General features: G+C 38.7%; 1 protein-coding gene across 3 annotated transcripts; it reads right to left on the bottom strand.

Annotated features, from left to right (window-relative positions):
• Positions 1–3,781: 3,781 nt before the first annotated feature.
• Positions 3,782–24,285, bottom strand: LOC311047988 (aminopeptidase N-like). Of its 3 annotated transcripts, none has more exons than XM_084060960.1 (24): positions 24,044–24,285; positions 21,977–22,058; positions 20,404–20,501; positions 18,740–18,844; positions 18,211–18,397; positions 17,035–17,177; positions 16,469–16,605; positions 15,628–15,754; positions 14,183–14,337; positions 13,879–13,992; positions 13,460–13,603; positions 12,731–12,796; positions 12,474–12,539; positions 11,777–11,937; positions 10,935–11,011; positions 10,654–10,784; positions 10,314–10,369; positions 8,619–8,766; positions 8,267–8,358; positions 7,218–7,325; positions 6,526–6,693; positions 5,734–5,874; positions 5,109–5,190; positions 3,782–4,591 (listed from the first exon to the last, which is right to left on the bottom strand). In XM_084060960.1, the coding sequence occupies exons 2-24, from the start codon at positions 22,054–22,056 to the stop codon at positions 4,421–4,423; spliced, it is 2,757 nt and encodes a 918-aa protein (XP_083917086.1). In that variant the 5' UTR covers positions 22,057–22,058; positions 24,044–24,285; the 3' UTR covers positions 3,782–4,420. The 3 variants fall into 3 exon arrangements, with proteins under 3 accessions (XP_083917086.1, XP_083917087.1, XP_083917088.1); XM_084060961.1 differs by lacking the exon at positions 24,044–24,285 and adding an exon at positions 23,330–23,410; XM_084060962.1 differs by lacking the exon at positions 21,977–22,058.
• Between the last annotated feature and the right edge of the window lie 3,191 nt (positions 24,286–27,476).

Genomic DNA, 27,476 nt, shown 5'->3' with positions numbered 1-27,476 from the left:
GGGTCTTTCTACGGGGTAGTAGTTTAATGTAATAATCGATATCTTTCAATAAAGAAGTGTTTAATGCCGTCTGAGGCCGAATATATTATTCCTTTTTGTACTTGATTGGGTTTTAGATTGGTATTACTGTATTTTAGAAAAGCTTCCTGTGGACAGGTGTTGAAAATTAGCACTCGTGCTATATACACTGTAAACAATGCATCTGGTTTTGTCCAATGTAACTGTGATGTCCATATCAAATAAATAAAACATAACATAACATAACATAACGCCATTTTTTTCACCCTCGTTTACTTCCTGTTTACCTTTCATCAGATGGGCGCGAAACTACTGCCCATTGGGAACTTCCGACAGAATCGGCCACAGACGGCATTAAAACACTTCTTTATTGAAAGATATGGATTATTACATTAAACTATTACCCCGTAGAAAGAGTTAACATTTGTGGCATGGCGGTAAGCACCATTTTTTTCAATTTGTACATGTTTGGACTGGAGTGTCTACGGGGTATAGTGCTGAAAGTCCCTGTGTCCATGGGGGGGTGAACCCTACAACTCTCGTAGATTGAAAACGTCAGAATCATAAATACGTCTACGAGAGTTGTGTTCTACAGCTACCTGCAGATAATAGTCTACAAGGCTGTAGCCTGACAGTGATTACATCCCATGATAATCAATAAAAATAAAAATAAATGCCTATTCTTACCAGAGATGTTTTTCTTCTTCTGTTATGATGACAGATGTTTGGGGTCCCATGGAGTCAGATTAGCTCTGACTGGTCCACAGCGTTAGAAGGAGTCCTTAACGCTATGGTACTTTCGAGCCGTTGCCCGCACACCCACTTTCGCTGCTCACCAAAACAAAGACTGTTTTAAGATGTTGAAAGCCTACTTTCCTTAGAGGGAACACTCGAAGCCCCCCATCTCACGTCTAAAATATACTTTTTGACCAAAATGTAAAACAATCCACCGGATGGAAAACATTTTAGTTACTCCACTGCGCCCTCTACAGATCCGGTCAATGGAATGTTTCTATTAACAAGATCTGCAGAGGGCGCAGTGGAATAATTAAAACATTTTTTAAACTCCGATGGATTATTTTACATTTTGATCAAAACGTGTATTTTAGAAGTGAGTTGGGGGGCTCAGGGTGTGAAAGTAGGCTTGCAACATCTTAAAACCGTTTTCACAAAAAGGCATGGAAAGCAGAACAGGGAAGTGCCTACAGTAGGCTATGTTAACGCCTCTGTAGTCAAGTCAGTTTAATGGTCGGAATGACAAAAAATCAAAATGGTAATTGTTTTATAAGATGCATTTTTGCTATGTTCCTGAAGTTAACTATAGCTAACAAATAAAACACAGGAGAAAAACGATGACTGTGATGTTTGTTTCCTCCAGGAGTCTCAAGATGGCATAATGTTCACACAGGTGCTGTCCATGGTGTTGTCACAGGCAGTGTTGCCAGATATTGCGAGAAATAAGCAACCACATATATGAAAACAAACCCAAAAGAATAAGCAACTAATAGGCCACATGAGCACTTTAAATAACCGATCTATGCGACACGTTGTGAGCTTGTATTTTTTTTTTTTTAAAGTGACTCATTTTGAATATTTTTTGAAATATTTTAACGACACAAATCTGGTACGGGGGTCCCTGGCAAAAAATATCTTTAGATGGGGGTCCGTGGTCCAGCAACATCTTGCAGCACCAGGGCCAATGCTTGCTACCTATATATATATATATATATATATATATATATATATATATATATATATATATATATATATATATATATATATATATATATATAAATGCTACTGTGTATACATAACATTTGTCAAATATGTCCCATAAAGTCATATATTTTGCCAATAATTGTTTTATTGTATTTTTAATGCAAAAATAATAACACAGGAGAAAACTAGAAAAAGTGCTCCACGGAGCACAGGTCTCCGCCAGGTCAGGTGGGTTATTGTGGCCTCCTGGTGGCGCTATAATAGGCCAAAAGGGTGCCTTTTCTTCTTAGGCCTTTAAAGGCAACCGGACCTTGCATTCATGATTTGAGGGATTTTGTTTCAAAAATGTGTCTTGCTAAATTAGATTAAATTACATTTTTTTTTTTTAGATTAAATTAAATTTCACGGAAATCGCATGCTGCGTTCATGATTTGAGGCATTTTGTCCATTTAGATTAAATTAAATTTCACGGAAATCGCATGCTGCGTTCATGATTTGAGGCATTTTGTCCATTTAGATTAAAATAAATTTCACGGAAATCGCATGCTGCGTTCATGATTTGAGGCATTTTGTCCAAAAAAACGTATCGTCCAAACGTATTTATCAGATCACATTATTAAAATTATTATTATTATTTTGGGAGGGGTCGCGGCCTGAAAAGTTTGAGAACCTCTGGCATAGATGACTGACATCATGACTGATGTCTCAGTCTGGTCACATGAAGTCAGATCCACATTGGAGCCACAGCGTTCCCATGGATCCAGAAGTCCACATTATTTACTAGTTTATATGTTTATATATCGTTGCTGTCGGGCAGAAACTACCTCTAGGAATTCAATGTATCATAATGTCCATATGCAGCCATTTCCACCTTTATGTCTTTGGGTGATTTTTCACTTCTCAAGAGCAGAAGTGACACATCACTTCTCTGCTAGGCTCTGTGTTGTAACACCTTCTCTTATCTGTTGAAATTCCTCTGGTTTATCATACTGTAAATATGAACCACAATGCGTGGGTTGCACTGACAGAAGCGAGAAGTGAACTAGAAAAAGTGCTCCTCGGAGCGCAGGTCTCCACCAGGTCAGGTAGGTTAGTGTGGGCCAGCAATGTTCAAAATTCGCCAATCAGGCTGGAATGTGAAAAAGTGGACAGATCGGACGAATCTCTCTTGATGACTTGACTAAAGAGATAATATGTACCGATTTGCGTGATGTTTGGAAAACATTTGTAGAAGTAATGTATATATATATTTTTTGCAAAAATCGGTCTCCTGGTGGCGCTATAACATATAACATGTGTGTGCAAAGTTTCACCGCAATCGGACGCTGCGTTCATGATTTGCGGCATTTTGTTGAAAACGGGCCACTCCTGCAAACTTTAGATGTCAATCTTAGCCAATCAGGATCGAATATAAAAAATCTAACAGATTCGTCTTGATCACATGACTATAGAGATCATGTGTACCGATGTGCGTGAAATTTGAATAAAATCTGAAGGAGTAATATCCACAGTGGTGCATCCGGCTATGTCGAGCGTCTACTCTATACGAACACAATTGGCCCGTGTTCAGGGGAAGGAAGCCGGGCAGGGGGAGGGTGTTACTGGTCACTTCACATACTCCTACAGGCTGGGGCGGCACCTGTCAGCAAGGAGTGTTGGGCGGGAGGAATAGGACGAAGGCTCTACGGCCTCCCGGTGGGGGCTCCTCACTGGCAGGTGAGCCAGTAGGATACAACGGCAGTGACAACACAGAAATGTGTGCGGGGAGGAATTAATTGGCATAATGACTAGATTGGTTAGAAAAAGGGAGGTCAAAAAAATGAACTAACTACTATAAGTTAAAAAATAATATGTTGCACAGTAGAGAATAACGACACAAAAATAAATGCAGTGCAATATCAATCGATCAGAAGGTAATGTTCAATCTTTATAATGACTACTATTTATGTATGTTTGTTTGTAGTTACTAGTCATCGCTCAACGATCAGGTGTCCAGGACTTTTACAGGACTGATGTTGCAACCCTACATCAAAGACAGACACCCTTTGTTTTGTTTTTGTTTTATTTATTCGCACAATAAAAACAGTACATACAGTAAGGTAAGGTAACAATTATTAAAAGACACAGACATAAGTGCAGGTGAGCAGGAAAAGAAAACCTGTATAGTACTTACATTATACGAGGTTCTCACCTAAAATAATAAACAAGTAGTAAGTTAAACATAGACAGTAATCAAACATAAGACACGACAAACAACAAGTACTGTGTGTGCACAACCACTAACTATATGCACCTAAACTGTATAGTCATAGACAACTATATTTATATATATATAGAAAGAGAACGTGACGTCACACCATTGAAAGTAATAGCTGAAAACCTCTGAAGACGGCGTCACCTGTTCCATGGAACTCAATGGACTCATTAATAAAGTATTCAATCAATCAAATGTATCATACTAACCTATTACTTTTTTGTACTATACTATTACCAAGAGCTCACCTTGGTTCTCATCTCTCTCTCACAATATTGTCAGCGTGATCTAATATGAGAGTGACGACACTACCGTTGACTCCCATAGTAAGAATGGAATGTGGAAATGCTCGATCTATCTCAATGAGGAAGTTCCAATGTTTGGAACTATAGCCCCTAGCGGCCCGCTTTGCGACGAGATCAAAGCGTGTCATAACTCTCTCTCTCTATGGGTGTGAATATTGCGTTGGTTGAACCAGTTCAAGATGTCTTGTTTGTTCTCTTGTAGCCAGTTGATGTTGGCGGAGGTCCTCTCAAAGGCCTGTTTCAGAGCCAGCGTGGCTGAGCCAAAGTCACTGTTCTCCTGTTCAAAGGCCTTAAGCTAAGGGACACAGACATGGACGTACAGTTAATAGAAAATTGATAATTCTTGTACATCAGTTGTTCCAAATTATTTTGACCTCCAGTTCTCTTTTCCCACTCACCAGTAAACAAACCGACAGTATAAGTGTATACAGGGTATCTGCACATTTCTGAAGTGACAATTTAAGGACTTTATAATACCTCTAAAATGAAAAAGATAAACGAATAATAAGACCATTACTACGTCAAAAGTAACCAACAAACTATTCTATAAAAAAATTCAAACATTGGCCAAATATTATAAAGATCTACAAGTTCTTGCGAGGCGTTGTGAGCTTGTAGCTATTTTCACAATATCTATCTGTGGAACCGAGACAAACAAAATGTAACGCCTCAATTCCTACAATTCCAAGAGCCTGTCAAGGTGGGGGGTCCCCAGTTCAAATATGATTATTTTGGGGGGTCAGGGCCTGAAAGGTTTGGGAACCCTACATAATACTAAGTTAGTTACTGAGGTTGATTATTCCACTACAAACCTGCTGCAGTTCGGCTTCAGTAGAGAATCTCTCAGTAACTCCACTGATCAAGTTGGCAAAGTTGAAGGAGTCCGCTCCATAGCTGAAACAAAATTAAATGGTTCATGGGTGAAATCCCCAGTTTAATTTCCTCTGTGTCCACCACCCCACTAGTAAAAATGCAATGAAATGGACACTGAATCACAGAGTCTCAGTCTTACTAAATTACTTACACCACCACTTATCATCCAATGTGATTAACCTAACCTCTGGGGGGGGGGGATTTATTGTGACTTAGCTCCTGAAATATTCGCAGTTCAACAGAACAGCACTTTGAGGTCCACTATTATTGTACACTATCTGAAACAACACCTAGAAGTCGAGTTATTAACTTCGAAAACATATGTTTTTGTGCATACTGTAGTTGCCTACTGGCCTTCATCATGGAATAATACCCAATAAACAAACAAGTGAGGTTATGTTTATTAGGTAAATCTCTGTCTTTAATTAATTATTGAATTCTTTATTATTCAATACTATAACCAGTTCCTTTCAATTTGCTCAGCCTCATTTCTTCACCTCTCTTTCTCTCTCACACACCTCTTTATTCTGTCTGATCTATTGACAGTGTTAGTATAATACTCACTCTGTAAACATGTGTTCCCAGTTTTCCCTGACAAAGTTCCAGGCCAGATCTTGCCCCTCTCTGTTACCGGCAATGGAGACGATGACTGAAGTGGCGTCCTGCTTCCGGATCATATCTGGCTTTAAGGTGAAGGAGAGATAGCTGGAAGGACAGAAGAGACAGAGTGACGAATTAAAGGGATAGTTCACCTAATCTATCGATCAGTCACCTCATGGAGACTTTTTTTGTCAAAACTTTAAGCCAATAATTTGGTGACCAGCGGACCGGAAGGCAGCCGTTCCGGTAGGAGACACAAAGGCGACTATTTGTGTCTCCTACCGAAGCCGGTCATCAAATTATTGGCTTAGGAATGCGACAAAAAAACAATCCATGAATTCAAGTCTCCATGGGGTGAAAAAATGTCATTTTGGGGGTGAACTAACCCTTTAAAAACACACACGCACACACACATGCATTTGAGTCCACATTTATAAAATACATTACAAGGGCCCAAATACTGTTCAGTTGCTTCTGATGTGTGAAACAACACACATGAATGTATTCACAGTCAACATACGCTTCCGTTCGCTATGTTACCAACACCGGAAAGAATTATGGTACAGGAAACTCCTTCTCCGTCAAATAGATCGACTGCCTATAATGGCGGAGACTGAGCAGCACACACACACACACACACACACACACACACACACACACACACACACACACACACACACACACACACACACACACACACACACACACACACACACACACACACACACACACACACACACACACACACACACACACCTTTTCAACAGTTCCTTGTCGTTGGTACATGCCAGAGCGTGCATCAGTTTGCTAGCTTCACTAGCAACTGTGGCATTCTTAAATTGGGCCCAGCCAAACTGCCACTCTGCATCGCCCCCTGCTGCCATGGCACTGCAGTACACCGATGAGCGCAGGTTGGGATGAATCCTGGCAACACACAGTGGTGGAAGAAGTACTCAGATATTTTCAAAAGTACCAAAAGTAAAAGTAGGCTACTCATTATTGTAGAAAGTCCCATTTCACAAGTTGTCAAATGTATAAAAATCTTTTGAAATAGCAGATTTACAAGCTCACAGTGTGTTGTGAGCATGTAGATCGGCTATTTTTAAATAGCCAATGTACAGCATATAGGGCTGAAGTGGTTGTTCGTTTTGTATTCATAATCCAAATCTACAAAGTAACTAGTAACTTAAATTTTCAAATAATTGTAGTGGAGTAAAAAGTACAATATTTGCCTTTGAGATGTAGTGGAGTAGAAGTAAAAGTATTGCAAATTGGAAATACATACTCTAGTAGTATGTAAGTAAAAAACACCTCAAAATTGTACTTACTGTAAGTACAGCACTTGAGTAAATATACTTAGTTACTTTACACCATACAGCGAGGCAGATAGACATACTGTACTGTATTGTGTGGACAGAGATATGAAAGGATACGAGTGGTGTACTAACGGATTGTGATGAGTGTCCATCCATTGTCTGAACCATGTGGTGGTCAAATTCTGGCATTCTGCCACTCCTGTTTTGCAGGCCATGTCAATAGCATTCACCTGGTTGTATCTGTAGTAGGGGAGAGACATTAATGATCAACACACTGACTCCCAAAAGATGTAACTGGTGCCTACTGTATATCCTTCGTTAATCAGTAAACATAGAGGTAGAGTAGAGAAAATAATACATTAATAATAATGCGTTTTATTTATAACGCACTTCACATTTTTGCAAATCACAAAGTGCTACAGGGTTTTTAAAAATGGCAATTAAAAACAAGGGCAAGACAGAAATAAAAAAACATTCTGCAACAACATTAGACCCTTCTTGGGGTAAAAAGTTGATTAAAAACTAATTAAGGCATAGTGTAAAAGACCTAGGAAAAAAAGACTAAGCAAAAGCTTTGTTAAACAGGTATGTTTTGAGTCATTTTTAAAAGCATCGGTGGATTGTGGGGCTCAAATGGTCAGGGAGAAAATGCTAGCATTACCAAGTGGTAAGACTGTGTTCCAATCTCAAATACCCTACCCTCATAAACAATATCATAAACGACCTCAGCAATAACATATCAGACGACGAATGACATATTTTCAACAAACAAACGTGAGGTTATAGGTTTAGTAGGTGAATCTCTGTCTTTGATTCATTATTTAATTCTTTATTATTCATTCCATAAAGCGGTGGTTCTCAAAGTGGGGTCCAGGGACCCACAGGGGTTGTCGGGTGGGTTATCGGGGGGTCCCCAGCTAAATTAGTTAATATAGCATCACAATCATTTTAACCACTTTATCCATATTTTTTACGTTGGCTATTAAAAAAATGCAGATATACAAGCTCACAGCGCATCACAGAGCATGTACACCTGCCATTTAAAAAAAAAAGTATTGGAAAAATGTTAACGATACTGAAATTGTTTAACACAAATCTTCTCTTCTGGGGGTCCCTGGGTCCCCTTGACATGAAAACGTTTGAAAACCACTGGGTTAAATATGTATATCCAGACCACCTACTGGTCAGTGTGTCCACTTGGAACCTGTGTCCATTCTGATGTCACGTTCTTGACGTGCAGGAAGAGAGGAGTGACCAGCTTCTTCATGTAGTCCTGGAAACATTTGATGTTGTTCTAGTTATTCTTCAATGAACTTTTCATTAGGTTAGATATGTCCGAATACACACACACACGCACGCACGCACGCACACGCACGCACACACACACACACACACACACACACACACACACACACACACACACACACACACACACACACGCACGCACACACGCAGACATGCAGGCAGGCACTTACACCCACACACAAACAGAGTGAGCGAGACATTAAGAAAGAGAGAGGACAGATATTATACCTGCATAGGCCTGAAGACTTCAGTGCGGTCCAACATTCGGTAGTAATAGTGCATATTGTTCAGCGCAGACTGCCAGGGCATGTATTGTGTTTCTCCATCTAGATAGAGGGTAGTCCTCAGCGCTAGAGTAGTGTGAAGCACAGAGGCCCTGGAGGAACAGTCACATTATTTTGATGGAGATGTCAATTCATATTACTTTCATGATCATCAATGAAGAAACTTGAGTGATGAGGGCGACTAAGGCAGCTGGCAGCGTGCACAACAAATGTGGCGCTTATCAGTCCAGCGGTTTGCGAGATTAACTCCAGGCAAATAGACAGACACATAGACAGACACACAGACAGACCCTTTTTTTTCTTTTTTCGTCTTTTTGTTTTACAGCGTGGCTCTGTAATAGCCGAGATCAATCAATGTCTCATAAAGAAGGGCTTTATGAGCACACCAATTGTGTTTGGTTTGCTCATCAATGGTGAAGGCTATAAAAGTGACTCACAATGACGTTAGTTTGAATGTCTTGACAAAGGATAGCGTACAGAAACATTGATTAAAAAGCAGAGTTGTCAAGTACTGTAAGTGTCTGCGGGAGTATATTTATATGGTTTTTACTTTCCGGTTTTAAGTAACCATAACGGGCCATAGGCTGTCCTTGGACAATTTGACTTAAGTTTGAATCATGGGTCGAATATGTCCAAGAACCCCTGTTGAATGTTGATAGTATTTTCATTGCATAGTGGTCCATAAAGCTAACATGGTGCAGTTGATTGCCCCCCAAGCAGTACAATTGGAATTCACCTTGTCTGTTCGTGTTCTATATGCTGTCAATGCTGGTCATGCAGGCCCATTAATATAGTGGTTCTCAACCTTTTCAAGCTGCGACCCACCAAAATAATGAAAATAGCAGATCTACAAGCTCACAACACGTTGCGTTGCGAGGCGTTGTGAGCTTGTAGATTGGCTATTTTCATATTCTTTGTCTCTATCTTATATTATTCGACAATTTGGCCAATGTTTGACCAGTTAGTTTGTTGATTACTTTTGATGCAGTGATGGTATTTGTTTTGCTTTTTTAAATTGTATTAAAAAGGTCCTTTATTTAAAGTCCTTAAATTGTCACTTCACTGTCATCTGGGGACCCCCCCAAAATCATGTGGGGACCCCCCTGGCGGTCCCGAACCACAGGCTGAGAACAACTGCATTAATATACTGTCTACTGTTTCTTACTAGCACGTGGTAAACCACATGAGCCCTCGCTAGCCGTCCCCATTCTGGGGTGAATATTCGGCAGAAAGAGATTTGGTGTACAGGGAAAAGAGGAGCGGACCAAGTATGGAGCCCTGAAGGACCCCAGTCAACTAAGTATATAAGGGTTTGAGTGGTCAAATGCAGCTCTCTAACTGAACATTGGACTTGAGAGGGGGGCGAGAATTCCAGCGTATATATCCTATTCAAACCGGGAAAACACCTGTGTCATTTTAGATTTTAGCATTGGCTTTTCAAAAATAGCAGATATACAAGCTCTCAGTGCGGCACAAAGCTTGTACACCTGCTATTTTTGAAAAATCTTGAATCCTTTTTTATTACGAAAACGTTTGAGAACTACTGATTTAGAAGGCATTTGTAGAATTGGGTTAAACTGCAAACACAGTGGTCATCCGCCACGGCCAGATTATGTTAGACAGCGACACTGAAATTTACCTGGCAAGATTGAAAGCATCATCCACCAGTTGTGCCCTGTTGATCACTGGTATCACCTGCAAAACATTATCTTGTTGATCAAACAGGAAGTGGGGACACTAGTGACAACAGACATGTCTTATAATCCTATCATTTACAGTGGGTGTAGGTGTAGAACAACAGGAAAACAAATCATGGGAGAAGAAACTAATTATGGGAATCAATTAAACTTGCTTTTAATCTTGTCTGAAATTACCCATTGTATGCAATAAAACGTAATGGCATTACAGGGTAGCTGATGTCTGGAGATGATCTCAAATAGTTCTTGATCTGTATGGTTTGAAATGAAACGATTGTGCACCTGGTGGTCAGTGTTGAGTTGTGTGAGGAGTCTTTCCCAGTTGCCAAGATCATAATTCACTCTATAATAACCAGTCACATTGATATTGGCCAGAACCCAATCACCACCAGTCCTCATCTCGCTGTTTACCCCTGAAAGAGAGATAAAGATGGTGTGAACTGTGAAGAGAGCAATGTACTGTAAACATAGAAAGATAATGCATTATGCATTATGTTCCATGTGCACACACATTATGTATCTCACATTATGGAACCACAACAGTACAGGTTGTGTGTTCATACCTGACTTCTCCATCAGCCAAATGTCTTTCTGAACCTTTCCTGACTTCATCCACCTGATAGGAATCAGCCACATATTGCTGAAAACAAACAAAGGTCAGTGAGTCTGAGTGATTACTGACTGAGAGAGAGTGCGATTCAATGGGTTCATTATCATGATGTACATTAGGAAAGTGTGAATGGAGGAGTGGTAGGAATAAAGTAACTAAAGAGAAAAAAGGAGGGAGCTAGGAAAGGAATAAGTAAAGGGAAGAATAAATGAATGTCTATGTGGATCTGGTCAAAATATGTGTACATTAAAAGCAGACTCAAAGATATTTTATCAAAATGCAAAGTCTCGCAAGCCGGACTGTTGCCTCCTACAATTTTCAAATGCTTTCGTCACAGAGTCTGGAGCATGGAAGCTCTGAAAATGATCAAGTGATAAAGCGGATGTGACGTCTTTACAGTTGCGCAAATGTATTCTAATATAAATCAAAATCATCGAAGCATATATAGCTTGCTGCTTAGCAGAATTTTTTTTTTTTTTTTTTTTTAAGATATTTTAAAATCTAAACGGAAATGAGGAACAGATGATAGCTTCCTGCCTCGGATTTCGGGAGATGTAGTTCCAGACTCTATATAGCATTCGGAGATTGTGGAATAGTTGTCTGGCTACGCGAGACATAGCCAGACAAAGATAGATGCAAATTTGCATTGGCTGAGAATGACATGGCGTGACGCACATTAAGTGCTAACATTGACGCGATTAAGCATGCATGAGTCAAGCAAGAGCAAAGATTCACTTCACGTCCGGTGTGAACACAAGATTTGTATTTTTGCTGTGAAGTAGTCATGCAACGTACTTATATGGGACATCAGGTTTTGGGTCCAGTAGAAAATGCCTCTGGGATAATGCTCCATTAGAGGTATCTATGGTGACCACAGGGAAGCCCATCTGAGAGACCCAGCCTTGCATAATATCATTGACCCCAACAGGAAGGTCCATACCATTGGCATCTACCGCCTATGGAGAACAAATGACAGCAGATAGCCATTGAAAAAGAGCTGCTTCATCCGCTTATTTGGGAAGTTCGGTGTTCAACTTCTGTAGCGCAGTGGTTCTCAAAGTGGGGTTCAGGGACCCCCAGGGGTCTTTGAGGGGAACCCAGGGGGTCCCCAGCAAATTGAGCAATAATTGAAACACTTTAAACCTATTTTAAACTTCAGCTATTTGAAAATAGCCAAACTACAAGCTCAAAACGCATGTGAAAAAAATCACACAAATTGAAAAAATCTTTTGAATATGTAACAACTCAAATCTTCTCTCAAGGGTGTCCCTAGCACACAATATTTTCAGATGGGGGTCCATGGCCAAATACATATTCATTTGCTGGTCCTTCACATGAAAAAGTTTGAGAACCGCAGCTGAAGAGCACCAAAGTCCTGATGTTGAACCCACGCCCCCTGGGTCATTTTTATTTTTTTAAACGGTTATTAAATCAAATGAAAATGTAATATAGTAGTAGGGATTAGTTTGCAAGAGAAGTCAAATGTTCTTACCATTTGCAGATGGTCCCACAAGTCTGTGCCTGCTGTGTTTCCAAAGGCAAAATGATTTAGGTAGCTCTGGGGAAGAATGCATCACATCTCAGTATGCTATTATGAGATCACTGGTGACTGAGGCAGAAATAATACCATCATTCATTTCCAGGAAGTGATAAGTCCTCATTCATATTCCTGTTATATACAGTAAATCTAAATATACATACTACTGTAGAGTACAGTATAATATACAGTAACTTAACATAAATACATACGCTGAGACCCTGGACAAAGACTTGTTCTGATAGGAAATCTGACAACATCCTCAGCACTGCTGCACCCTGAAGAGAAAGAGAAAGGAACTGAAAGTTACACAGTAAAACCCTTGTGTTAAGTTATAAAAATATATATATTCTGAGCCTGCAAATGTAACCAAATGTATTTGGTTATCATCTTAATGGTCGATGCATAGTACAACTTTAATGACACAGTAGTGCATAGTGCAGGACGGGATGCGGTGAGACACTGTAACCTTGGGGGTTTTTTCTGCATAGTGCAGTGTTTGTTTTTCCTTATATACTATTGTATATTGTATATTGTTCTGTTTTGATGGCGCTGCTTGTTTTCTTTTTCTTGCCTTGTATTGCTGTATACGACAGTACTTTCTTTCCTTACTCTTTACCTGTAACTCTGTAACTCTTAACTGCTATGCTGCCTCTGGGCGACTGTTTTTCCCTGCGGGATCAATAAAGGTATCTATCTACTGTATCTATCTGTCTATCTACAGTATCTATTTCCTCATTGTCTTCATGAATAAATAAGGCTATGGGTAATGAGCAGTGAGGAATGCTCGGGTGATCATCTTAGTTTATTATCAGTTCTCTACCTTGCTGTATGAATGAGATGGTATCAAACTGTATGTCATTTATAATCTGTTCTACTCGTACCTTGCTGTATGAGATGGTATCAAACTGTTTGTCATTTACATTCCGTTCTACTCGTACCTTGCTATATGAGATGGTATCAAACTGCGCACTGATCTGATGTGGCAGGACAATGTCTTCTTCCCTGGAGGATAGGGGGTGAGAGGAGGCCAGGGCATCTACAGCAAACACTTTCTGGACATCATTCAATACTATCAAGTCTTTCTGGATGGAACAGATGCATTAGTCAGTGTCTATTTAAATAAATTATATCAATGATATTTTACTGTATGTGTGTTTTGACTTAGCTAAGCTAAAGTGTTTTACAGAGGCCGATTTTCACTGAAGAAAAACTAAGACACACACACACACACACACACACACACACACACACACACACACACACACACACACACACACACACACACACACACACACACACACACACACACACACACACACACACACACACATTTAGTTTAAACCTCTATAATTCATACCACGTTCCATTGTGGTTCAGCATGGTCGGCTCCCAGATAGGAAACATAGGAAGCAAAGCCTTCGTTGAGCCACACCTCATTCCACCACCTCAGAGTCACCAGGTTACCAAACCACTGGTCAGGGAAACAGTAACGACAGCCAGCCAAATAATCAATTAAAACACAGACAGACAGACAGACAGACAGACAGACAGACAGACAGACAGACAGACAGATAGACAGACAGACAGACAGACAGACAGACAGAGATGTATACTACAATAAGAAAGGTATAATTATTAAATCAAATCAGAAATCATCTTACCATGTGTGCCAGTTCATGAGCAATAATGGTGGCAGCGATCTCTTTGTTTCGATTGGAGGAGGTCAGGGGGTCATAGAGTAGATTGGTTTCCCTGTATGTGACCAAACCCCAGTTCTCCATTGCCCCGTAATAGAAGTCTGGAAGAGCTATCTGATCTGTAAGGCATAAAATCATAGTCTAGCCCATTAAGACCTGAGGCCGACAAATGTCTTCTGAATCCTAACAGTTTTTCACGTCAAGGACCCCCCCCCCCCCCCTTCAAAAACATTTGAGGGACCCCCATCTCAAAATATTTTATATTAAATATGAGCTTGTATCTCTGCTATTTTTGAATAGCCAACCAATGTGTGTATATATATATCTAAAATGACACAGATGCTTTACCGGTTTTAATGGGCTAGGGCAAGTTGAACTGAGCATATATGGCTGTAATAGCAGGTTATTATGATTGTTTTGAACAGAAGGTAAAGATGGAGAAACATTTGGCAAAATCAAACACTGGGGTGGGGTGGGGGGCAAAATGATGGTAGTTTACAATAGGATGAGCCTATAGTTGACAGTTGAATGGCCTCTGTACAGTAGATAGAAATGCTTGATGTGAAATCATCAATCATCAGGTGTTCATTGGTGGAAGGAGAAGTAAAAAATAAATCAAATGGATGCACGTCAAACAGGACACAGAGAGGTGCTGGATGTCCTCACATGAGCAGGACTATTAACCACTTATTAAACCCTATACTTGGCTGACCCGAGTCCCTCAGGGCTCTATACTAGTGTTGTTTCTGTTTTCGCTCTACATTAATGTCTTTGCTGAAAATAGCCGATCTACAAGCTCACAATATCATATGGATGCTGGAGTTTAATTGGTTAACTACGTAAAGGACGACGTCACCCATTCTCAACCTATCTTCATATAATTGGTCCTCACTAATGGTTATGATAAAATGGTAAAAAAAATATATAATCTGCTCTGTCTGCGTCTCATAGGATGGCTGTGTAAACTTCAGAAACCCGCCTACCAGTGACATCATCGTGAAGCAGGTTTTTAAAAAAAAAATGTATTAACGTGAGAACAATGGCTTCTATTATAGCATATAACTTTCCAGGAATAGAAAGTAGTTTATGCAGTTTATATTAGCTCGGATTCCCCATCGATGATGTCACTGGTAGGCGGGTTTCCAAACTGTCCACAGCCCTCCTACCGTATATGAGACACAGACCGAGTAGACAAAATCGTACCATATTATAATGAGTATTGGTGAGGAACAATTATAAGAAGATAGGTTGAAAATGGGTGAAGTCGTCCTTTAAGACCTATTTTAAACGTCCTCGAATTATGGTGTCATGCCGCGAAAATAGTAGATCTACAATATCTACAGTATAATGACGTGCACACATGCCCAAAATAGGAACGGCGCAGGTTGTAAGTGGTAAACAGGCCTCACCAGACTTGGACAGCGGGTAGGAGGTGTTGTAATACTGTTGGAAGAAGTCCAGTATGGGTCCAGTCAGATTGAGGGCATAGTCTCCCTGCCCGTCCTCTATGGCCTTCCTCCGAGCCCAGATACGGATCTGTAAACAGTTACATGTGTATTATTGAAGCAAAGTTCATGCTATTATACAGTACTTGATATCAGCACAGCTGTAACTCAGTCTTGGAAGATAATCGCAGCCATGCTGTTATAGAGTATACCACAAATTTGCATGTTTTTAGTCATATTGGATACATGTTCTTCGTCTATGTTCACTCTATTATGTGGGTATGACATCATGCCCACTACAGCATTGGTTCTCAACCTGTGGGTTTGGTACATGATTTTTTGGGTGTGGGATGACAGTGAAGTGACAATTTAATTAATGAAAAAAAAGAAAGAAAGAAAATAAAAAAGACCATTACTGCATGAAAAGTAATCAACCGACTATACATAAGAACTGGACAAACATTGTCAAATAATATTAAGAAAGAGGTGTTTTGAGCTTGTAGATGTTATTGCTATTTTCACATTATTTATCTGTAGAACCGAGTCAAACAAATTGTAATCCCTCAACTCCTACAATTCCAAGTGCTTGTCAGGGTGGTGGGTCCCCAGTTCAAATATTATAATTTTGGGGGGTCACAGCCTGAAAAGGTTGAGAACCACTGCACTACAGGGTAATTAGTGCCCAAATAAACAAAGAGTTACCAATATGTCTCCTTCTTTAGAGCTGAGGTGGGCATAATATATGAGAGTTACCAATATGTATCCTTCTCTAGAGCTGAGATGGACATAATATATGAAGAGTTACCAATATGTCTCCTTCTTTAGAGCTGAGGCGGGCATAATCAGAGACGATGATGGCCAGTAAATAAGTGGACATTCTCTCAGTAGGCTCAAATCTTGTCCGTGTCACTGCCACTCCCTCTATGGTTGTGTTAACAATCTCTGGATAGAAGGCAAACACATAATTAGATTAGCGATTGTCAACAATTATACATTGTATCATTTGAATTTGTTTATTCAAGCATTTTCAGTTGTTGATCATATACTGCTTATTTGACTGAATGCACAAAATATCCCATTCTATGGGATATTTTGTGCATTCTATTGTCAAATATGTAATCTACATAGCTTTCACAGAAATGCATGAAGTTGCACAACAACAAATCATATTGCAAGCAGGCATGAGAGTGACAGGATTTCTCTCTTATTAGTTTGGCTAAAATAGCATTGCATACCAGAGATGCAGTAGCTTCTAATATGCTTACAGTTACTTACTGTGCCTGTGAATTTTTAACGTTTGGATTACGGTATATCAAAGCTGGTTAAGTTCTTTCACACATCCATTGCATGTTTTTTGCACATTCCACTCACCTTCCTCCATGCCATTGGACAGAGCTATAGTTCCAGGGGAGTGAATGAGAGTGATATGGAAAATGGCTTTCAAAGCTGGCTCATCAAAACAGGGAAAAGTCTTTCTTGCATTAGTTGGATGCATCTGAGAGGTGATAACAACCCTGAGAATGATCAAAACATAATGAATATCACAACATTAACAACAAATAAAAATGAAATCAATGTACTGTACAGTACACTGACAATTCTATTCTCAGCTAAACATCTGCATACTGACAGGAACTGCAGGCCAAAAAGCCAGAATGCCAAATAAGTGTAGCTTAAGTTTAAATGTTTAAACTTGTAAACATAAAAAGTACAGAAACAAGTTGCATACTGTAAAGGACTGTTACGCAACACATTTCCATAATGACGGTCTCGATCAGCCATAAAAATTGTACAGACACATTCGCCAACTCCATTTAGGATATTTATGAGGTATATTTCTCATATTTATGACGTAAAGACAGTTTCCACTTAAACTACTTCTAGATTTTTACTGGTGAGAAGAAAAACAAGTTGACGTTTATTGAGAACGGAGTTGCGTATGTTTACTGTACTGCATTTAGTACAAGGAATAAATGTCACCATTTGTGACATTTGCAAACAGTATACAGTTACACTATGTATTGGGAGTTTCCATCACCATTTTACTCATGGGTTACTTTCAGCCAATGGGTTTCATGGGGTTCAGCCAATGATTTCAGTTTGTTTGATTATTTGACATTGTAATAGTCGAAGCTCTATTTTAAGCCCAGAGTCTAAAGTATCACATAGGAATCTACGATTCTATGAATATTGGGACAGCGAAATATATATATATATATTTTTTTTTTACAGCTCTTGTATTATGTAAATGAGAACAGCTAATTAGAAACTATCTTTAGCTAAACCTTTTCAATGTTTTGCTCCTGGTAAACAGTTACACTTGTGACTGTAAAGGGCTGTCAACGCCGAGAACGATAACTAACTATATTACAATAACTATAAATATATTGTTTGAAAAATCTTTCTAGCGTAAGTGGATAGCAAGAGTCCAAACCACAGCTATAACGACGATAGTTGTGAACAATATAGCTTTCAGAGCGATCTGATGAACGACAGCCAGTCTAATTAGTGTGGACGGCCCTTAACGCTCAAGAAACATAACGTCACCTTTTGACCCCATCTTCTTCATATTCACTGAGGTACAAACCAGCCAAGTCATCTGCCAGCTCTCCGGTGAACTCAGTGTACAGTTGGTACTTCTGTCCTCTAGTCAGTTTACCATTCAACTCTAGGACTAGATACTGAGTGGCAGGCTCCAGCGACTCAGACCTAATACCAGGAGCAGACGTTTCACCTGAAGGGAAAGAAAGATTTGAGCTACGGCAACATTACTAATCATCATTATAATTATTATCATTAGTAGTAGTAGTAGTACACAAATTGTACAAATATCACATGTACAGTAAATAAAATATAAAATTTTAATTGAGATACAGTAGCTGTTTTTCCATCACTGATTAGAATCATGAAGTCAGAAGGAAAAATCTCCACATTACTGGTCAGAAACCTCCACTGAGCTGTATTTGGGTAAAGTGATGATAATGTAAGGACACATTCAAGTATCTGACAATGTATAAAGTCACCATACCAACTTTGATGAGGCAGTATTATGTTGTGTATATTGTATGTATTGTACCTTTAGCGGTGAGTCTGACTGTGTTGTAGTTGTAGTCCAGCCGGTTAGAATGGATCACAATCAGATTGGTCGGTTCCACACACTCAAACTCCACCATAGAATGACCTGTGAAGCATGGAAGTGTTATTTTAAAACCGGGAAAGCAACTGTGTGGTTTTAGATTTTAGCTACAGTATATATATATATATATATATATATATATATATATATATATATATATATATAGCACATTGGTTGGCTATTCAAAAATAGCAGATATACAAGCTCACAGCGCGTCACTTCATGCACCACTATGAGCTTGTAGATCTGATATTTTTTTAAATCGTGAAAATGTGTGCATACTGTATATATATTTTTAAAGCAAACACTTTTAACTCAAATCTTTGCTTCTGGGGGTCCTTGGAACAAAATATTTTGAGATGGGGGGGTCTACAGCCAAATACATATCATTTTGGGGGTTCTTGGCGTGAAAACGTTTGAGAACCACTGATATAGCGACATACGTTTTTTGAGAAAACTGCTGTCTTTACACAGAGGGCTGTTAAAAAAGCATTAATACTTCATTCATGTGTGGACCAACAAAAAGTAAGCCAATGATGATCCCCCAGCCAATAGAGGTCTGATTCCTACTTGAACCACTTAATCCCGACTTTATACTTTGTTGAACAATGATGTCGCTCTGCGAAATTAGACGATCTACAAGCTCACAACGTGTTGCATTGCGATGTGTTGTGAACATGTAGATCTGCTACAGTATGTGCAATTCTTTTTTATGTTTGATTTCTTTTCCGCCTATAATGACATGCCCAAAGTAGGGATCCCGTGTTGAAAAAGTGGTTAAAACAGAAACCTTTGGTCTGCTTTTACTTACGCACTGGTCTAACAGTGACTGGGGTAAATTCTCAGTCGTGTCGTACATAATGGTTGTGATACAGTATGTTATGACAAGATAGAGGAATATTGTGTTAAGGCCCTGACACACTGAACGCGTCAGACACTTGCGTCATCAAACTCTTGTTTACAATGGCTGTAGCCAGGGCCGCTTCTCCCTACACGCACACTACGCAGGTTGCGTGGGGCCCCGCCTACCCGCCGATCAAAGAGGCCCCCTCTCCGCCCCCTCCCTTCAGCAGAAAATAACGTGCATTACTGCGTTCACATCAGCGCAGGCTGCGCAGCGCAGCACTGCTTGGCTTGTCACCCTAAAACCGAAATAAAGTAACAAAAAAAGTAACTTTATCCGCGGGAAACCCGAAAAGAAATTGCGCGCGTGCATGTGTCCCGTATCCTGCGTAGAGCCCCTGTGGAGTCTAAAGCGGCACTGGCTGTAGCCATACTGGAGGCGTCAAGTTCGTGCTTCAAAACCTGTTCAGAGCACCTCTCTATTTTGGAGCATTGTACCACGGAACAGACCATGGAAAATGAGTTGGAACAATGTAGAAAAGTAACCTCTCTTAATTTCAAACTTGTATTGCAGTGTACAGAATGTTTGTTGTCACTTGTTTGACCATTGTAGGAACACAAGACCATTTTTAATTTAACAGGCGATGTGAACAGGTGGACTCGCATGATGCGTTAGTGACACTGGCATCAATGACGCTCTCCCCTGGAAAACCCAGTGATTCTTAAAATGTACAAGTGAACAAATGACTTTGATTCCTCACCGGTGAAATAATTGACACCTCTGGTGGGGTGAGGGGTCAGGCGAGGCCACAAGGTCACATTGTAGTGATGTGGGACCAATTCAGTTGGGAGACGATGACTGCAAGAAAAAACAAACAGTGTTCAGGGATTTATTGATTTAAAGAAGGCTTTCGACACAATTGACCACACTATACTAATCTCTAAATTGAATAAATATGGTGTGAGAGGTGTAGTATTAGTATTAGTATTAGTATTAGTGTAGACCAGTTAATCGGTTAACTTCACATCAGGCAACAATATGCACAGTTGGAGGGTTATAAATCTGAACGTATGAAGCTTGAATGGGGGGTCCCACAAGGCTCTGTTTTCAAACAAAAACTCTTTATTTTACATATATTAGTGGCTTTTGTGACGTATCAAAGATAATGCATTTGTTTTGTTTGCAGACGACACAAACATTTTTTGTTCAGGGGATAACTTAATAATTTTAGCAGAAGGTATTACAAATGAAATGGTTAAACTTTAAAAAAAAATAAGTTATTGTTAAATTTGAAGTTTATAATTTTCTCTAATCTGAAAAAGGTTGAAATGTTAATCTCTATGGCGTGAATATTGAAAGAGTGTACGAATTTAGGTTTTTTAGGTTATATTAGACGACAAATTGATATGGAAAAATCATATAGCATAACAAGTCTTTTTATTTTGACCAAGTTAAAATATGATTTAGACATGAGTATATTGAGGATGTTGTATTGTACACTGGTTTTACCATATATTATTTACTGTTTGGAAGTGTGGGGCAACACGTATAAGAGTAATATCATTCCCTTGGTTATGTTATAAAAAAGAGCTTTAAGAATTATCTATAATTATAAAGAGGATGTCAGAGCACTTACAGACTTTTTATGTTATCAGGTTTGTTGAAAATTATGGATTTAGTTGAATTAAGAACATTATTAGTTGTGTACAAAGCGAAAAACAGAGGGTTACCAAAACAGTTGCAGAAGTTATTTGAGTTTAGTTCAGAGGATAAAGACCACAGAAGATGATGATTTTAAACATCTGTTTGCTCGGACAACATTAAAACAAATGTGTATTTCTGTTACATGTATAAAGTTATGGAATTCTCAAGGCAAGGAGTTGTACAACAATGTTTCAATTTAAGAAAGTGTTTAAAAGGGGGAAAATTATAAAGTATGAATTGGATGGTTAATTTTCATTTTTCGTTTGTTTTTGTTTTATTTCCTTGTTCTCTCATTCTTTGTTCTCTCATTTTTTCCTTTTTATTTTGATGAATCATGCCGTACTGGTTGGTAGCCATTGGAAAGAGCATCTATTATTTGTTGACTTTTAATTGTAGATAGGGGCTCCTTTTCATTTATGGAATACGTAAAAAGTAAAAGAAAAAACAAAGAAAAGTAAATTAATGTAATCATGTACAACCATTAATGAAATAAATAAACTGAAGAATATTTTTGATGCCAATACTTGTAACTTTTGTAGCCTTTTACTCAAGTTTTGATTACCAGACTTTTACTTGTAACAGAGTATTTCTACATTGCAGTACTGATAAAAAAAATAGCCAGGTCCTACCTTTGCCATGGAGGTTTGACGACAAAACTACCTGTGAGGGCAACGGTCCACAAGCCAACAATGACTGCCACAGATCCCATGGCTAAAAAGGCAGCGATAACAGACCATTTGTTAACATTGCAGCAACGTTTTCCCATCGTTTCACTGGCACACAAACAATCACCTGAAGAAACACTTGGTTTAAATAGCTAAAACATGAAATATAAACCAACTAAAAGTTATATTCTAAAAAAACACTTGCTAAACTTCCATCACTGAAAGCACAGCCTCACTCTAGGTAGTACCCTATACCTCATATAGCCTAATATAACTGTCAACTGTACTGAAATGTCTATAAGTGTCTGTGTCAACTGTACTAAAATGCCTATAACTGCTGTCAACTGTACTAAAATGTCTATAACTATCTGTCAACTGTCCTAAAATGCCTATAACTGCTGTCAACTGTACTAAAGTGCCTACAAGTGTCTGTCAACTGACAACTGTACTAAAATGCCAAGTTCAACTATTGCTGCTAAATCTGACTGGTGCCTCTATTATGTTCTCCTCTCTACACTAGGCTATACAACCACATGCATCACTACTATTGAAAGTAGGCTATGTAAATGGATGATGTATTACTGGGCCAGAATAGCTCCCATGGGTTGGGGTGGTGAAAAAAAGATTGATGACAGTCAGGCTTTAAGAGATAAAGATAGTAATGAATTAACGATGGCAGCATTTTATTGGGCTGTTAAGAAGGTCACATGGGTTATTCACAGAGGTGGAAAAATTACTCTTTTATTTTTTTACTTAAGTAAAAGTATCAATACTGCGATGTAGAAATACTCTGTTACAAGTAAAAGTCCAGAATTAAACATGGACTTGAGTATAAGTACAAAAGTATTGGTTTCAAAATGTACTAAAGTGCCAAAAGTAGAAAGTACTCATTATGCAGAATGTCCCATTTCACAATTTCAAATGTATAAAATGTGTAAAATGTGTAAATATTTTTGAAAATAGCAGATCTACAATAGTGGCAGTTTGCCTTAGAATGTCACTGTACTTCCATGTACTGTACTGTTATGTACTGTCATGTACTACTCATGTCTTACTAAATAAAGTACATCAATCAATCAATCAAGTAAAGCCCGTATTTCTCCAAAAATGTACAAAGTTGCTTACCCGCGTGCCCCATATGTTAATTAGGTGTCCGGAGTATTTGTGCAATGTAATAGTCCAATGTATTTGTGGGGTGGTGAAAAAAAGATTGATGACGGTCAGGTTTTAAGAGATAAAGATAGTAATGAATTAACTACAGCATTTTATTGGGCTGTTAAGGTCACATTATTCACATGCAAAATATAAGGTGCTTACCCGCTTGCCCCGTATGTTAACTAGGTTTCCGGAGTATTTGTGCAATGTATTAGTCCATATTTTTCAATAAAGAAGTGTTTTAATCCCGTCTGTGGCCGAACGCCATTTCCTCCCCTCGTTTACGTCCTGTTTACATTGAGTGTAATTCCGGCTTTCACCAGATGCGCCCCGTCACTACCGCCCATTGGGAATTCCGACAGAATCGTCCACAGAGGGGATTAAAACACTTATTTATTGAAATATATGGTATAATACATTGCATGAATACTCCGGACACCTAATTAATATTTGGGGCAAGCGGGTAAGCACCTTACATTTTGCATTTGTACATGTTTGGAGAAATACGGGCTTTACTGGTGACAGGACAAACTGGGGTGGTGGTCGCTAAGACTCGTAGATACGAAAGTAAAAGTCAGACTCGATAAAATACTACGATAGTCTTGATCTAAGCCAGGCTAAGGCTGAAGTGGTCACTGATCTAAATCTACAAAGTAACTAGTAACTTAAGTTTTCAAATTGGAGTAAAAAGTACAATAGGCTATTTGCCTCTGAGATGTAGTGGAGTAGAAGTAAAAGTACAGAATTTGAAATACTCCAGTAAAGTAAAGATATATATAGCCTCAAAATTGTACTTATAACAGTACTTGAGTAAATGTACTTAGTTACTTTCCACCACTGCATGGGTTATTCATCATGTTAATAATAAACACTCACCGTCCGTAACAGGCGTAATGACGTCAAAGAGCTTTGCCTTAGACGCTCACTGTTGTTTGTTTACTAAACTTTGGCGAGCGAATAACAGCCCGATCAGTGTCATGCACACTTTCTGTTTCAGGGGCTGCTGCTGCAAAACATGGCTCTCCCTTACTTATGGCAGCTTTACCCAAATTAAGTTACTTTTTTGTCGGCTTCGGCTGGATGGATCTTTCGATTCTTTCCAATACAAATAAAGTCAGGACCCGCTCGACTTCTGTTCTGTAGCCTACGTTAGACCCGCCCACAGCATGTGGTTCCCAAACCTTTAGTTTTGAGCTTAAAACCCCAAAGAGCCGATCTACAAGCTCACGCATGGCCTTGTGAGCTTCTGCTATTTTCACTACTTCTTAACCTTTTTTGTTTTAATGTATTTATGGAAATCATTATAGCCTATTATTATTTTGTAATGAAATACTTTAGAAAAATGTTGGAATTGAAGGTTGGAAAAAGGTATTTTTTGTTGTTGTTGTTTTTTACACTTTTTAAAAATCTTTAATATTGTTTTTAAATGTAGGGGGGAAAAAAATAATAATAATTACTCGCGACCCATAAAAATGGGTCCGCGACGCACACATGGGTCGCTGCTTGCCGATACAGTGGGGTGTACATAAAGCACTGGTTCCATGGGGTCCGGTTATACCGAAATCTATCCACTCCACTGCCGAGAAATGTCCGGACCACCGCGGGGGCTCGCATTCAGAAAAAGTGGGCACTATAAGGAAAAGTGGGCACCTCGATGTAAAATTGTCTATTTGGTCCAAAATGTTAAACGATTTAATATTTGGAAAACGGTCTCAAGTAAGGTTACGTAATACATAATTAGAACATGATTGAACATTAATTTTGACATTTAAGGTCTAATATTTCTACAATTGATACAAAACCTGTGTAACCAATCATTTTGGCATAAACAAGAAGTTGAGGTAAATGTAAGTCTGATAATGATGTACCATGCATGTTCACATCATGTAGCCTTTATTACTTTTAACATTTTTAACAAAATAGCAAATTTTACATCCAGGTGCCAATCTTCCTTATAGTGCCCACTCTTCCTTACAGTGCCCACTCTTCCTCACAGTGCCCACTTTGCCTTATAGTGCCCACTCTTCCTTACAGTGCCCACTCTTCCTCACAGTGCCCACTTTGCCTTATAGTGCCCACTCTTCCTCATAGTGACCACTCTTCCTCATAGTGCCCACTTTTCCTTATAGTGCCCACTCTTCCTCATAGTGCCCACTTTTGCTTACAGTGCCCACTCTTCCTTATAGTGCCCACTCTTCTTATATCCGTTTTAAATACGATGTAAATAATCCTCTTCCTCAGTGATGAAATATAATCTGACGTCTATGGAAAGTGGACGTTTAGACTCATTGTTTTATTCAACGATTAAGATAGATTTATAGATAGATATAATGACAGACAGAGCGTGCGTGTAGTATTATGCCTCTAATAGTCAGATTGTTTTATATGTTCATCTTGAGTGAATTGGTATTGGGCCTTGACCTAGGCTATATGCAGGCTTAATGCACATATTTGGCAATTGTATATTTAGACCTTTCAACATTCATGAAAATGGCTATGCCAACTCCAAACAGCCCCAAAGACACAATGCCAGCACTATTTGACCCCATTGATTCTGAAAACAGAAATTAAAGGAGGCGGACTGTATTCGGCAATACACATTTGCTTGCCAGAAACTGTCCGCCCCCCTTTTCACAGACCAGGTGAGTGGTACATTTATGAAAAACTCCAAACGCCCATTGGACATGTACTGTACCATCACTATTGTAACACTGACCTGTACTATTGTTTTCGGAAATCAGTGGGGTCAAATAGTGCTGGCATCGTGCCTTTGGGGCTGTTTGGAGTTGACATATGTAGTCATTTTCATGAACCTAGATTCTACTTGAGACCTTCTACAGTGTAGATTAGAAGGACTCAAGTTACTACTTGCTTTTAGAACAACACAATACTGTCTCATCAAAGTTGGTATGGTGACTTTATACATTGACAGATACTCAACCCCAGTAGGATACTTAAGTCAAAGTAGATACTCAATATTACTCAACAAGTGAAAGATGTCTGTTACTTTACTTAAAGAATAATTCAAAAGCACATTATTTTCTCTTCTTTTTAATATCAATGCATTGCTGTATTAAAATGTAGACATTTTGCAAACATTTAAAAGATTGTCAAGACATTTTCAAGAAATATCAACAATAGTGAAAATAGAAGCTCAATGTAAAAAAAGCTGTGACGCGTTGTGAGCTTATATTTTCCCTATATTTGAAAGGGGCTTATAGTGGTTAATTCATAATGTCATTAGTGAACAGGAAAATAACTGTCATGTCATCAGTGAATATCATCATTAGGAGGAGCACTTACTTTTGGTTTCTACATTGGTTTGCTTACAGTAAATCCAGCATGAATAGTCAAATGAGGATTACTTCTGTATTCTGCATGCAGAACAGTGACGTTATTGTTCCTGCAAAGGCAACTTCATACAAGCATTCTATATTCATTGCTATTCAAGTATAGCCTGGAAACCTGACGAACCTGCCAGCACAAACAAAGTTTATGTATTTCTGTATTAGTCAGGCTAATTCAGGTAAGTCCTTCAGTTCAATCTGTATAGCAGTTCAGCAGTGGTGGAAAAAGTAATCAAATTCTTTACTTAAGTAAAAGTACCAATACTGCAATATAAAAATACTCTGTTACAAGTAAAAGTCCAGAATTCAAAATTGACTTGAGTAAAAGTTCAAAAGTATTGGTGTCAAAATGTACTTAAAGTATCAAAAGTAAAAGTACTAAATATTTGTAAATAGCAGATCTACAAGCTCACAACGCGTCGCGCTGCGACGCGTTGTGAGCTTGTAGATCGGCTATTTTCAAATAGCCTAGGTATAAAATAGGGCTAAAGTGGTTAATGTATGTTTTATAATGTAATAATTTATATCTGCAAAGTAACTAGTAACTAAAGTTTTCAAATAAATGTAGTGGAGTAAAAGTACAATATTTGCCTCTGAGATGTAGTGGAGTAGAATTAAAAGTACTGAAAATTGGAAATACTCCAGTAAAGTAAAAATATCTCAAAATTTTACTTAAGTACAGTACTTGAGTAAATGTACTTAGTTACTTTACACCACTGGGTTTAGCATAACAGCTATAACAGCTAAACATGCTTTGTAAACATTTTATAATCAAACTTCACCAAAGTCTGGTATTTGTTCAGCACAGTAAGCTATTGTCCACCAGTGACCAGTGTCTGGTACAATTCATCATTATTTTTTACGTATATTGTGTGCAGTTACTAATTAGTAATACTAATGATATAGACATATTAAAGAAAATGAAGACTTTCTATGAAGTCACTGTATGCCTGCAGATTATA

The sequence above is a fragment of the Gymnoscopelus microlampas genome (assembly GCF_963454915.1).
Source record: "Gymnoscopelus microlampas genome assembly, chromosome: 6".
NCBI lineage: Eukaryota > Metazoa > Chordata > Actinopteri > Myctophiformes > Myctophidae > Gymnoscopelus > Gymnoscopelus microlampas.
The sequence above is the reverse complement of the archived record's forward strand: the minus strand, read 5'-3'. Positions and strand labels throughout refer to the sequence as shown.

Coding starts and splice junctions, on each gene's coding strand:
- LOC311047988 (XM_084060960.1), bottom strand. CDS start 22,056: ATGGGATCTGTGGCAGTCATTGTTGGCTTGTGGACCGTTGCCCTCACA. Junction 13,993..14,182: donor CTCATGAACTGGCACACATG/GTAAGATGATTT, acceptor TTCCCTGACCAG/TGGTTTGGTAACCTGGTGAC. Junction 7,326..8,266: donor CCAAGTGGACACACTGACCA/GTAGGTGGTCTG, acceptor CCCCTACTACAG/ATACAACCAGGTGAATGCTA.